This window comes from Rhododendron vialii, chromosome 2a (genome assembly GCF_030253575.1).
Source record: "Rhododendron vialii isolate Sample 1 chromosome 2a, ASM3025357v1".
Classification (NCBI taxonomy): Eukaryota; Viridiplantae; Streptophyta; class Magnoliopsida; order Ericales; family Ericaceae; genus Rhododendron; species Rhododendron vialii.
Window position 1 is genome coordinate 32732433 of NC_080558.1, and position 15659 is coordinate 32748091.

Consider the following 15659-nt stretch of genomic DNA (forward strand, 5'->3'; position numbering starts at 1 on the left):
TTTAAAGAAATTTTCCTATTTTATCTGCTTGAATATCCACATTTCCTTGGAAATATGTTCCAGGTATAAATCTCTGGACTTGAACTGTCAGTTTTATAGTTTAATGTATTTGATAGTTACATGAGATTCTTTATGATATGTTTGGTATGAGAAAACAAGAATGAGAGGACAAGTCACCACGGAAATAGGCGATAAAATAGATTAGTCATTTTCCTTATTTGGTAAGGGGGGAAATTTTGGATGTTATTGGTGCATGACATCCAAAATTATTTAAGTTTGGGGTGGCAAATTGCAGGTTGCATTTGGATAGGTATAGGTATTTCAACTTTTTGCTCCTAGAGACCTTTGAAAACAGTTTCTTTTAATATGTTTATACTCGAAACAAAAAGGCTCCAACGTTCGAGAAGGAATATCGTTGATTAAGCGATATAAGATAGTCTTGAAGTCAAAAGAAGGGTTTTGGGGGCAATGTTAATAGAGATCGAGTAGTCATAACGTGGTTAGTTTGATGAGAGAGTGAACATAAAGAATTAGAGTTTGGGAAGGAGAGAGAATAGATTCTTTACCCTCACAAATGTTCCAAGAGATTACCCAAACACATTTCCAGACGACCTAATTTTGGTTGGGTCATAAGGGCCACATCTGTCTCACCCGCACACAATCCAATAAACATTGCAAAGTTGATTTAAAATTTTAAATATGATGAATATTGTGCGCTTGGGCACGAACTCCTAAGTGAAAGTAAAAAACTAGCCTTGTCTACAAAGTAGAGCAAGCTCATGTTGCTTCCTTCTAAGGGAACTTATAGCACAGCTAATTTGCATTCTGGAATAGCATGAATAATTTTTTAGGTCAACCACTTCGTAGGAGCAATAGCAATTAAATGATTATTCCCCTACTGAAATGTAACCAATAAAGATCCATGAACGCATGTTACAATGGATGGAGCCAAACTGCAACTGAATCCAGCAAGTCTGAAGATGAACAAACTACCCTGAACTCCTAAAAGCTAATACGACCAAAGAATAGAAAGATGTCTAAAATAAGCCTATGCCATGACACCAAACACACTCCAAGATGTTGGCAAGGGGGAATGATGAAAGAGATAGAAACCCACGAACTAAATGATGGAGATTACAATGGGAGAACCTGGGGTTTTTAGAGACAAGATGTTAAAAGAAGCAAGATGGAATTTGGAACACAGTTGCGAGGAAATGTGGAATGCGACGACGGGCTACATTGGAAGAATATTGCAAGCATTCCTTAAAGAGTCGAGAGCTATGTAGCATTGACATGAGCACGGATATGGACACAGCCACTGGTATGGACACGAGACACGGGAATTCTAAAAAAATGGGGGCACGAACACGGCAAAAATAAATAAATAAATAAATAACTGTATTTACAAGTATCATGAATATATGCAGTTACTGTTTATATACAGTGATCTATATATACTTTATTTTTAAATGTATGATACACACTGTTATGTACTGATATTATAACAGTACACACACACATATATATGTACATAAATCTATACAAAGAGGATGGTGGGGTTTGGCTTCGAGGATGGTGGGGTTTGGCTTCAAGGATGGTAGGGTTCAATTGATGTCGATCTAGATTTTTAGGGTTTCCTGCTTCGATTGAGAGAGACTCCTTGTATGTGTTTTATTGATCATTTAGGGTTGTTTATATAGGTTTGGTTCATTAAAACCCAAACATTTGATTAATAACATGTTTACCCCCGAAAAAATTAAAAAATATTACACTTCCACCCCCGCATGTCCCCCTCCAAAACCATACTACCCATTCGTGCCCCTACATGTCCCTGTGTCCAATACAAGGATACAGCGACCTCTAGGGACTAGGAGTTTCAGTGCTTCATAGGTCGAGAGGGAGTAAGTCCCACCTCGAAAGAGACTTGGTGGTGGACCAACGAGGTCCAAGCCATAGTAAATGCTAGAAAAGAGTGCTTTAAAATGTGGTAGAAGGATAGAAATGACCACACTTTTAAGAGCTATAAACAACCCAGCATGGAGTCTAAGAAAGTTTTGGGGAAGCCAAGATGAGATTGTTTGTGGATTTCTATGCTACACTAGATTGTAAGGATTGCCAAATGGAGATAGAATAAAATGTGAGATTTTTCTCAAGTTTAAGTGCATAAAAGATTATGATTGTTGGGTTTAACTGAAGGATCAATGGAATGAGACGGGAGACGTACTTTGATAATCAATTGAATGTGTAGCATGGTTTGAAATATCGGTTTTTCGTAACCATATTGACCTTTACATAATGGTATCAGTTGGTACCGAGTCCTGTTATTGCCATTGACCGATATTGCAATGTTAATGAAAATCGCCTTTGTATCGTCGTATGTAATGGTATCAGCTGTTACGTAACTGTGGTAACTGGTAACCGACCGTTGCGACCATTATCGACAAAATATGCACAAAATTACTTATTTTCAACACTATCTCTGCAAAATCAAGAGGAAAGGAGTCAAAGGGACCATTAGTTCACCTTGGAATCTACTTTACTAAGTGGAATTAAGACACATCTTCTTATGGTTATGAATTCATCGACAACCACAACTACTGTTACTTGCCTCGGTATTTTCTATCCTACGATTATGAATCAAATGATAGCCATTGCTACCTTATCTGCCTCGTTTTTATGTGTCCTATGGTCATAATCCTATGCATCCATATCCCGAGCCGGTCCACCAAGCAGGGCAACAAAGAGAGGATAGTAACATGCCATTGTCCAGATATGTATTTGCAACGAATCCTACCCGAATTTCAAGAACCTCCACGTCACTTGTTTTGGTGGTGAATCTTCTAACATGTACTTTCCTATTAGTAACAACTAACTAGGATGTCATCATGTGAGACACTTTGGACCAATTGATTTGTGTAGTTTCACTAGCTTGTAGTACGTAATTATATCCTATATGCCCCATCATTCTTATTAAGATGCAAATTTATACTAAATATTATTAAATTTAAGTCTGTACAAATTTAGGACACCTAAAATCGTTTTCAAAATAGCTTAAAGTTAACAAAAAATATGCAATACATCAGATCATTTATAAAAAATAAAGATAAGTAGACAAGAACCATTTTAAACTTCAACAATTTGATTTTAAAAAAGAACACAGAAATTGATCATTTTTCCGTATGTGGTTGGAAATTTTTAAAAAGCACATCTTCGATTACGATTCCCATTACGCTACGATTGTTACACCCGGAAACCACGACATAGAGACTGCTACTGTTTTTTCTAATCATTCCTTGGTGACGTTGGGGTGTCTGTCAAAATTGTTGACAATATTATTCTGACTAGAAAGATGCCTGATGAATGTAGAAAGAGTATCTTAGAACCTATATGAACGAATAAAGAGGATATTTAAAGTTGCAATAAATACATAGGTATTATTTATGAGCCATGGAATGAAGTTTTGTTAAAGAGTTGCTGAAGAATGCCTAAGAATGATGCCAACGGTATTGGAGAATCAGTTTGGGTTTATCTTTTCTGGACCAACTATGGAAGCAATTTACTTGTTAAGGAGATTCATCGAAAAGTATATAGAGAAAGTTCTTCCCATGGTTTTCATAGACTTAAGAAAAAACATATGATAAGGAACCTAGGGACGTTATATGGTGGATGTTGGAGAGAAAGGGTGTAACAAAAGGTTATGTTGATGTGGTTGAAAACATGTATGAAGCTGCTGTCACTACTATCAGATCTCCAGTAGGAGAAACAAGTCAATTTCTAATCATAGTAGGATTACACCAAGGGTTGGCTTTAAGCCCTTACCCCTTGCCACTTCGTCTTCATTATGGCTGAGTTGACTAGATATATTCAGGATGCAATCCCATTTGTATGTAGTTTGCGGATGATATTGTCTTAGTAGATGAGATCGCAAGAGTTATTAATGCCAAATTAGAAAATTGGGAGAAGTATTGGAGTCAAAGATTAAAACGGAGTGCATGGAATGTAATTTTAGTACTAGTCAAAGTGCTAGTGTTGACAGTGACCCTACAAAATCAGGATTTATCAAGAAGTGAACGTTTTAGGAAGGATTTAGAGATTGCGTATGATGTAACACATAAGAGTACAAGTGGATGGATCAAATGGTGGAGTGCTTCAGAGGGTTGATACCCATAATGTTGAAGGAGAAATTCTACCGTATTGCTGTAAGACCAGCCATGTTATACGAAACAAGGTGCTGGACTATGAAGACAACATGAGTACAATCGGCGTAGCGGAAATGAGAATGTTGAAACAGATGTGTTAATACTTAGCGAAATAGAAGTACACACAAAAACCTTGTTGGAATGGTTGGGGTAGCACTGCTAGAAGATAAGATGAGCGAAAATATGTTAAGGTGGTTTTACAGCAGTACGGTAGACCACCAAGTGCGGTAGTTAGGGCAGATGATAGCACTAAGAGGAGGGGTAAACCAAAATTGACATTAGAGGTGGTAATTCAAAAGGATCTAAGTTTGTTGGATACAATGAAGCACGATGCATTGATGGAGATCAATGAATAAAATGAATTCATGTAGCCGACCCCCCATTGATTGAAATGTAGGGCGGTTTGGTTTGGTATCAGTGCCACTTGTTGTATCCTGAGCAATGTGTAGTTAACTTTAAACTGAAATTTGCCCTGGTAAATTGTGTATATTTAATGAAGATTCCCAAGCAGAGAGAATTTTGTAATTTTATTTTGTCTCTTTGTTATTTTCTCTTCACGGGGATCTTCAGGAGGAAGTTTATATGGAGCAACCACCAAGGTTTGTTGCTCAGGGGGAGACTAATCAGGTGTGTCGGCTTCGCAAAGCATTGTATGGCCTCAAGCAGTCTCCTAGAGCCTGGTTTGGCAAGTTCAGTGATGCTGTCTTGCGATTTGGCATGCATCGATGTCAGTGTGATCATTCGGTCTTTTCTCTTACATCAGATCGCGGCAAGGTATTGCTAATTGTCTATGTGGAAGATATTATCATTACTGGTGATGATCAGAAAGGCATTGGTGAGTTGAAAGATTTCTTACAACGCGAGTTTCATACCAAAGACTTGGGAAAATTACAATACTTCTTGGGTATTGAGGTGGCGCGATCTAAAGATGGTGTTAGCTTATCTCAGCGGAAATATGTGTTGGATATTATAGAGGAGACTGGTTTGTTGGGGACTAAGCCTGTTGAGACTCCTATGGATCCCAATGTCAAGCTTTGTGTGGATTAGGGGGAGTTACTTCCTAATCCTGATCAGTATCGTTGTTTGGTTGGTAAGTTAAACTACCTTACCATTACTCGCCCCGATATCTCGTTTGCTGTTAGTATTGTGAGTCAGTTTATGTCTGCTCCTCGTCTTCCACATTGGGAAGCTGTTGTTAGAATTGCGAAGTATCTTAAGGCACATCCCGGGCTCAGTTTGTTCTATCGGACTAATGGACACTTGCGTATTGAGGCATTTACCGATTCTGATTGGGCAGGTGGACCATTTGACAGAAGATCTACTACAGGGTATTGTGTCTTCTTGGGTGGAAATCTTGTCAATTGGAAGAGTAAGAAGCAGACAGTGGTTGCGCGGTCAAGTGCAGAAGCAGAGTATCGAGCAATGGCCCATACGACATGTGAAATTGTATGGGTGCGCTCGTTACTTGAGGAAATCGGATTTGGGGTGAAACTTCCTATGAATCTATACTGTGACAATCAGGCAGCAATTCACATTGCATCAAATCCAGTCTTTCATGAAAGAACTAAACATATTGAAGTTGACTGTCATCTTGTGCGAGAAAAGTTAACAAGTGGTGTGATAGCTACTCCCTTTGTATCCACCGGCGCTCAGTTAGCTGACATGTTTACTAAATCATTGTTCAAACCACGGTTAGAGTTGTTATGTAGCAAGCTGGGACTTTTTGATGTCTACTCTCCAGCTTGAGGGGGAGTGTTAGAATATTGTTAGGATTTGACATTGTCCCACATTGGTTATCTAAGTCTTGCAAGGAGTTATTGTTTAATATAAATAAAGATTATATGTTTGAGGGTTAATTACAACCTTACACACTCTTTCTTCCTAAACAACAATCGCCTTTAACACATCATTCCTATTTTCAAAGCATGAAAACATCTTGTCAGAATAAGCTCTTCTTATTTTTCATATAATTTACCTGCAGCATTCTTCTTTTGGTCTTGCAGATTAGGTGAAGCAGTTGATAGAACTCTCCTTAACCATCTTTTGAAGATGTTCACTGCTTTGGGAATTTACTCAGAGAGCTTTGAAAAGCCATTCCTTGAGCGGACATCTGAATTTTATGCTGCCGAAGGTGTCAAATACATGCAGCAATCTGATGTCCCTGACTACTTGAAGCATGTGGAGGTCTGGTTTGATATTTTCTTTTTACTTCTTCTTTCAAGTACTGAAGTGAACGTACGTATGACTAGTTTCTGCTTTGTCATTTACTGTTTCCTTTTTGTCTGAAGGACATCGCAGATTGGGCTTCTTATAACTTAATAGAGCTTGATCACGAGTTATCTTTGGGAGATGAGTCCTGCTAATATCACAACACAACACGAGACAATGCACAACAATCCTAGTTGGCATTAGATGGGCCCATAACTTCTGAGAAAATAGCAGATGCTCACCTACACACTACCTCACCTCATCCACGCGCACACTCCCACGTACTCCCCAGTCCGTCCTCCCTCTCTCTCTCTCTCTCTCTGTGAACTGAGCTAAGAAGCACGGACACGGATACAGAAACGACATGGACACGCAGACAAGTCATTTCTCTGAAAATTAGTACATGGACACGTTGGGGACACATCAAATGTAAAGTGTTTTTGTAGTACAGAGGTATGTTATGATTTCATATAAACGTCAGAGACATTTTAATTTGTCCTTTAATGTGTCTCTAGCATGTTCCAAGAGTGTTGCCAACATGTTCTAGGGTAATCCACAATGTGCCTAATTGAAAGAAATATAATAAAATCATTAGACAAGTATTTAGGCATGTCCAATTTGTGTCCGGAGAGTGTCGTATCGTGTCCGTGACGGATACGTGAGGCTTGGAGACGTGTCCGTGCTTCTTAGGAGCTGAGAATTTTTAGCCACGAACTGATCATTCCCTAAAACAAAAGAGTAGTTTTAACTCTCTTTTTTCTGAGAAAATAAAAATAAAGCTGGACTTCATTATTAACAGTTAATTTTGTGAAAATAATCCAATAAAAAACAGTAGAAATCACAACCACCACAATAAAATGGTCAGCTATATTCTATTCAAGTATCAAATTAGTCATACTCCAACAAAACATAGATCTCCAGAAAAAACATATACATCTCGAGAAACATAATATTGTAACTTCTTCAAAAAATATATTGAAGCTTCTCCAAAAAAAAAAAAAAAAAAAAACACACATCTCCAAAATAAATTTAATCTTGTAACTTCACAAAAAATATTGAAGCTTCTCCAAAAATTTGCAGCTTCTTTTCACTTTTGAATCTCCAATTGCATTTCCAACTTTTCGAGGAAACTAGTGGGATACAAAGCTTTGATCGCTTGGTTTGCCCTCCATGATGAAGACGATTGAGGCCCAAAAAAGATTAAACCAATTTAAAAACAGTAATGTTTAAGTGAGGAGGGAACATGGAATAGTTTAATTGTATACGTGAAGTGATTATTACATACTTTTGTGTTCCAACTCCAACTACTTCCGTTGGAGAACCAGTATCATACATATTTCCATGGTCAAGCTCCTACAAACAGGGAAAACAAGAATACTAAGTAAATTATAATGGCAGTCGTATGAAAAGCATAGATGATTCACAAAAGATACAACCTTCACCTTACACAATGTGATTTGTTCCTTCTTTTTGAAGGAGTTTTTCTTCTCATTGCATTTCTCAATCTTAGATTGCTTCCTTTTGTATGGTGGGCGCCCCTTTGAGTGGGCAATCAACTAGTTAAGTGTGAACTTTTGGGGAAAAAGTAGAGCTACCAAAATTGGGTTTCTCTCTCACACTCTGTATATATATATGGACAAAGGTACAAGTACAAATATACCCCTATGTAAAGGATACATAACAAAAAAAACCCTAACAATTCAACACTCCCCCTCAAGTTGGTGCAAAGATATCTATCAAGCCCAACTTGAACACAATGGGGTGAAAAATCTTACTACTAAGCCCTTTCGTAAATATATCAGCTAACTGGTCCTCAAACCTTACAAACGGCATACATATCAAACCCTTGCTCAACTTTTCCTTGATGAAATGCCTATCAATCTTGATATGCTTCGTTCTGTCATGCTACATAGGATTATGAGCAATATTTATAGCCGCTTTGTTGTCACAAATAAAGTTTCATAGCACCATCGTCAAAGAGTCCCAAATCCTTCAACAGGGTTTGGAGCCACAAAAGCTCACACACTCCGTGAGCCATAGCCCTATATTCAGCTTCTGCACTAGATCTAGCTACCACTAACCGCTTCTTACTGCGCCAAGTAACCAGATTCCCACCAAAAAAGGTGCAGTAGCCAGAAGTGGGGCACCTATCATCCACTAAACCAGCCCAATCTGCATCAGTAAATGCTTCCAACCTCAAGTGACCATGATTGGAAAACAAAATTCCTTTACCTGGAGCTGATTTGAGATATCTCAAAATATGATAGACTGCATCCAGATGAACTGTATGTGGCTCATGCATAAATTGGCTGACAACTCCAACGGCATATGTAATATCTGGTCTAGTGTGAGATAAGTATATCAGGCGGCCCACAAGCCTCTGATATCTTTCCTTATCTGTATGCTCCCCAATAGCTCCATTGAGATGATGATTAGCCTCAATAGGTGAGTCTGCAGGCTTGCACCCTAACATCCCCGTTTCATCCAAGAGATCAATGATATACTTCCTTTGAGAGACAAAGATACCTTTATCAGATCTTGCCACCTCCACCCCAAGAAAGTATCTCAATGACCTCAAATCTTTAATCTCAAACTCTTGAGCAAGATGAGCCTTAAGATGGAGTATTTCTTCTACATCATTGCCAATCATAAATATGTGATCCACATAGACAATGAGAATAGCAATCTTGCCATTACCTCCCTTGATGAACATAGTATGATCTGCCTGACTCTGGTGGTAACCAAATCTCAACATTGCTTTAAGAAATCTGTCAAACCAAGCTCTCGGTGACTGCTTCAATCCATAAAGGGCCTTTCTCAATCTACACACCTTCCCTTCGGTTGCAAAGGAAGAGAAACTTGGTGGTATATCCATGTACACTTCTTCTTCTAAATCACTGAGAAGAAATGCATTTTTAACATCGAATTGTTGAAGAGGCCAATTCAAAATAGCAGCACAAGAGAGTAAGGTTCGAATAGAGTTCATCTTTGCTACCGGAGCAAAGGTTTCCTCATAGTCAATTCCGTATGTCTGAGTGTAGCCCTTGGCAACAAGTCTCGCCTTGTACCTCTCAATTGTCCTATCTGCCTTATGTTTCACTATGAACACCCATTTACAACCCACTGATTTCTTTCCCTCTGGAGGAGACACTAGTTCCCAGGTGCCATTCTTTTTCAAAGCTGTCATCTCCTCTACCATAGCTTCTTTCCACTTAGGTATTATGAATGCTTCCTTCCAACTCTGTGGGATAGATATGGAAGAGAGAGAGGAAACAAATGCACGATACGGAGGAGATAAATAATCATATGAAACAAACTGTGAGATGGGATGTTGAGTACACTGTCTAACTCCTTTTCTATGAGCAATAGGAGCATCAAGATTATTAGAAACAAGAAGAGATGATTCATTACCAGATGAGTCAGCCGAAGAGTCAGAAACTGGACTTGAAACCGGAGTAGGTGATAGTGATTGGCAAGGTGGTATCGCAAAGGCCGGTTGTCCATTTTTCCGCGAGAAAACTTTTGCAAATTAGGCAACCTATGCTGGTAAAGTCTACCATCGTCAACATCTTGGCCACTTATGTCATGTTCTGCTCTTGTTTCAGATATGGGTTCTTCCCTAGAGTTTTCCTTCTCCCCCTCACCATAACAAGGTATTGGGAAGTAAGACCATGACTCCTGAGTATGGGATGTCAACATCTCTTCCTCCATATGATTCTCCCCCTGAAGAGATGTAGTGGAGAGGGGGTAAAAAGAAGTTGTTTCCCAAAAAGTGACATCCATAGAAACAAAATGTTTACGGGAGTGAGGATCATAGCATTTATATCCCTTCTGGGTAGGGGAATAGCCAAGGAAAACGCATTTACGAGCCTTAGGATCTAACTTGCTACCAGGATGTTTAGGAGCATGGACAAAACACACACAACCAAAAACTCTGGGTGGAAGGGAAGAAACCGAAGAACTACGAGGAAGAAACTCAAGAGGAATTTTAAATTGAAGAACATTGGATGGCATGCGATTGATAAGATAAGCTGCAGTAAGAACAGCTTCGCCCCAATAAAATTTTGGGACTTTCATGGTGAACAAGAGAGAATGGGCTACCTCAGCAAGATGACGATTTTTACGTTCAGCAACCCCATTCTGCTGTGGAGTGCCAACACAAGTTGTTTGAAAAAGAATGCCATACTCACTAAGATATGTCCGAAATTGCCCATCAAGGTACTCAGTCCCATTATCACTACGAAGGATTTTAATGTTGGTGTCAAATTGAGTACGAACTATCTGATGAAAAGATTTAAAGCATGAAAACACTTCATTTTTGGACCGAAGTAAATACACCCAAGTGACACGAGAATATAACAGTCAATAAAAGTGACAAACCATCGATAACCAGAAATAGAAGTAACCGGGAAAGGACCCCAAACATCAGAATGAATAACCATAAAAGGAGAATCACTTCTTTGATTACAGGAGCATAAAAAGAGCGTTTGTGTTTAGCAAGCTCACACGCTTCACAAAAAAACTGACTCCTACTATATTGCTTAGTTAAAGTAGGAAAAAGTTTTTCTAAAATCCCAAAAGATGGGTGACCTAATCTACGATGCCACTGATGCAATAAAGGAAGAGCTGAACTCGTATCTGTTGCAAGAGCTTGACCCAACGATAAGGGTGTAAAAGATGGACCGAGATGCAAACTCCAAAAAATATAGACCACCATGAGCTTTACCACTGCCAATCATTCTCCCCGTATCCAGCTCTTGAAAGACACAATGTGTAGGAAAAAAAGTCACGGAGCAATTCAATGAGTGGGTAAGACTACTAACAGAAAGGAGGTTAGTCGAAAAATTTGGAACATGAAAAACTGAAGAAAGAGAAATGGTTGGAGAATAGCGAATGGAACCTTTCCCTAAAATAACAGATAGGGAACCATCAGTGACTCTGACTTTATCCTTACCAGAACATGTAGAGTAGGAGTCAAAAAAGGATGAACAACCTGTCATATGTTCGGTGGCACTTGAATCTATTATCCAAGGAAGAGAGGAAGAAGCAGTAGATGCACTAGCGGGGATACCTATGTGAGCAAAGTAAGAGGATGTAGTGGAAGCAGAAGCCGTGGCAGATGGAGAATCAAGCTTAGCCATTAGGCGCCTGAGAGTCTGCAACTCCCCCTGAGAAAGAACACCACTTTGGGAAGGACCCGGCATGGGAGCTTGCAAATGAGTGCCAATAGGGTTAGGTAACATGTCACCAGTAGACTCCAAAACATGGGCATGAGAACGCACAGGACCACCACCTTTCTCACTACCTTTCCCACTGCCTTTCCCATTGCCTTTCCCGCTAGATGGACGGCCATGTAACTTCCAACAAAATTCTCTCGTGTGCCTGGTTTTATTGCAATAGTCATAACGGAGCAATTATTTATCAACAAAACCACTTTTATCACCAAGCTGACCCTGGGAAGACTTACCATCCCGTGGAGGAGGAATAGCAATCAAGGCAGAGCGATCCGGAATAGAAGGATGGACCATCGCACTCCTTCTACTCTCCTCCTGTTGAACACACGCATAGGCCTCCCCCAGAGTAGGAAAAGGAACCCGGCCTAGCATCTGCACTCGAATTGGATCATATTCTATGTCAAGGCCAGCAAGAAAATCATAGATGCGCTCCTTCTCCACCATCTGGTGGAATGTAGTGGCATCAGCAGTTCAAACAGCTTGAAAGGCCCGATAGTAATCAAGCTCTTGCCACACTCCACGCAACTCAGCATAATACTCAGCAAGGGACCGATTGTGTTGATCCAATCCCCTAAGTTTCTTCCTTAACTAAAAGGCTTGAGCATCATTACCCTTTCGGGAATAGGTTTGTGCTACAGTAGTCCAAACCGTATATGGAGTGTCCAGGAGCAAGAAGGTATGACGAATAGTAGGTAACATAGAGTTGAATAACCATGTCATAGCCAAAGCATTTTGTGACTTCCAAATCTCAAGCTCTAGTCTAGCATCTGTTGGTTGTGTAACAGGGCCTACAATGAATTTTGACATGCCACGGGCCGTAATAGCCAAGGTAAAAGAGCGAGACCAAAGCAAATAGTTGGTACCATCGAACTTAATTTGACAAATATCTAGAGGAGAGTTATCCAGAGTCCCAACACGACTCAAGTCATCCTTTACACTAGCGGAAGCAGGTTTGGGATCCCTCGACATATTAACAGAAACAATGAAAGGCTACAACACCGACAAGTTGGTGATCAAAACGCAGCTACCAGATCAAATGCTGAATAGGAGATAAGGTAACTCTAACAAAGGCTCCAATAACTTCAAATAGTTCAAGGTACACTGACCCAGAGCCCAAACAGTTCAAAAACTCAAGTCAGGAGCCGAAATACCTGAAAGAAAGGTTGACTCAGTCCAAAAACTTCTGCAAACAAAGTTGCCGGAGGTTGGGTCAACCTCGCCGGAGGTCGGAAAGTGCTAGCGAGAGTAGGCGAGTGCTGGGTCAACTTCGTCAGTGATGGACGAGGCTTGGGCCGAACTGGGTTGACCTTGAATGGGCTGTCGGAGGTCTGGCGAGGCTCTGGTGAGACCAGACGACGTCGGAAAAGGCCGGTGAGGCTCCGGTGAGTATGGGTAACGTCGGAAGTGGGTCAGAATGCAAGATTTAAGGTCGGAGGAGGAGCTCCGAGTAGTACGGAGCTATTTGGGGTCAAAGAAGGTCGCCAGAGGTCAGTTGCCGTCCGGCGACAGTCCTGAGATCGATCGGCAATGAGAAAAAGGGCAGGAGTTCCTAGATATATGCTCTGATACCATGTGAACTTTTGGGGAAAAAGGAGAGCCACCAAAATTGGGTTTCTCTCTCTCACACTTTGTATATATATATGGACAAAGGTACAAGTACAAATATACCCCTATGTAAAGGATACATAACAAAAAAAAACCCTAACAATTTAACATTAAGTACCTTTGTGCTCCCTTTTGAAATTCCAAGGGCGCCATCCAGACACAAGGTCAAATGATATTGACTACTCATCATTTCCATAATGCTATTCTATCTTTAAGTTACATAGCCCTTCCGTTAGATTGTCACTCCAATCCTCAGAATCGATAACCATTTCAGCAACTTCATAGATGGCATTACCCAATTTATCAAGATGGAGTGCTTCGGGTTTAGCAGCCCAATTGTCTTAAGTAATTGGTACTTTTGTATGGCTCCTTTTGACATTATTACTCCATCTTTTCAAAATGTATTTACTTGGTACTTGATCAACCTGTCTATGAACGAACCTATAATTTGATGTCTGCAAAGTAGTATTTCCCTATACTTGAATAATTGCAATCGCAATTGACTTTGACATATATCCTCATTAAAGTAAGCATGAAAAGTAGCACGACGACGGCATTTTCCGAATGCAACATCCTCGAAGATATTGTACTCCGAAATGTCGAGGCTTTTTTTAGATAAAGACAAATAACAAGAATTTTTCCCATTTGCTCCGGTTGGAAGGCTTCAAATTTTGCCGTTATGTAAGCACATTGAAATTGTTTCTCCATCTCATAAGGACTTATACAAGGGAGTAACAATTGAGAAGAATTAAAGTCTTCATTGTCCTCATTTTGGCCAAATCACTCTCAATAGTGTCCAACAAATTGTGTCAAAGTAGTCTTTGAGTTGACATATCCATCAAACAACAAATTAATGCTCTGACTTCTCTGGTCGTGTTTGCGACATAGATTTTAGATATAAGCTTTCGATTCTGCTACAGATTTTAGATTCCAAATTTTAGAAGAAGTTGGGAAACCTGTGCATCTGCGAGTTTATGAGGATTTCATTTTTTTTTTTGAGAATTTGTGTTGCAAAATCCCAAAGGCTACCCAAACCCAACTTTGGAATTTTGAGAATTTCTTTCCTTTGCCAGGTTCTCAGAATCTGTAGATTCTAAAAATCAATTATGTAGAATTTTTGACAAACATTCTAAACTGATTTTTAGAAGTTAGAATCTAAAAATCTGTCAAAATACTTTTTCGCAAACACCCGGTCTGTGTGGTAGACATACGTGCCCAAGATACATCTTCTATAAAAGCACCCACCGGTGCCTCTCTTCATACAAACGAAGTAATCATTCAATGCGTTCAAGTTCAAAATTCTCAATTAATATGCGCTAATTCTCTTCCAATTCCTCTTTCATTAAGGAATTGTAAATTGTATTACGCACACAAGGCTTGATTGCTATAACCTCTCAACTTTTTCGACAACTTCTTGAGGATATGCCACAAGCACCACCTGTGCCTTGTGTTTGGGAGAACAACCTCTGTAGGTTTTTTCGTCTCTCTGTCTTGTTCTATACCAAGTACACTCGGAGGACATTTTGACATGCACGTAAGCCAGGAGTTAAATAACCATATGAAAGTCTCAGTATTGTCATTTGAAATCAATCCACATCCTAGCAATGTTGATTGACCATGATGGTTTACCCCAACAAAAGGAGCAAATGGCTTGGCGTATTGTTAAGTTACCAATGGTCCAGTAGTCCCTAAAGCTTAAGTTGTTGGAAAATGGGCCTAACAATGAATATTAAGCTATCTAACACCCTCTCTCACGTGCAACCTTGTTTACATGTGGAGATGCAACTTTTCATAGATAGAGCGAAACATAATACGAAGGGGAGAAGCAGAATACAAACAAGGAACAAATGCAAACAGAGAGACTTGAACCCAAGACATCTCTACCACTAATACCATGTTAAGGTATAGTAGTCCCAAAAGTTTAAGTTGTTAGGAAATGGCCGAACAATGTATATCAAGCTATCTAACACATTTATTAACCAAATATGTTGTATCAAATGTAATGAACATCGCCAAACTCTTTGAATGCCTAAAATATGTTCGTTACTTGATTATCCTCATCAAAATCTATCATGTGAAAGAAGTTTGAATTATCAACTTGCATTTTTAAAAAGTAATTATGCATTACCATAGCATCTCCTTCCCCAAGCTCTAAACACCTAACTTTATGCATATAATTCCTGCAATCTTTTCTCTAGATACTCCAAGTTCGTATATCCTCCCGCCCCAATGGCTATTGAATGGAAGCTTTTGTTCATTCTAATACCCTATCTGATTCACTTTAAGCCTTCTTTTCACAAGCCAAAATTAATAATCCTGTGGCATCTGTGAAATATAGCTTTTCCCGGACTCACCCCATGGTTATGATCAAGAATAACATGGTTCAACTTCCACTTCCCATCGGCTAAGATAA

General features: G+C 39.5%; 1 protein-coding gene across 2 annotated transcripts in view; it reads left to right on the forward strand.

Annotated features, from left to right (window-relative positions):
* LOC131317998 (cullin-4-like) overlaps positions 1-15659 on the forward strand; it is a 54935-nt gene that overhangs the window by 16470 nt on the left and 22806 nt on the right. For both annotated transcript variants that reach the window (XM_058347757.1, XM_058347758.1), the window contains exon 4: positions 6203-6383. In XM_058347757.1, the coding sequence (XP_058203740.1) occupies positions 6203-6383 (181 nt within the window). The remainder of the gene's footprint in view (positions 1-6202; positions 6384-15659) is intronic.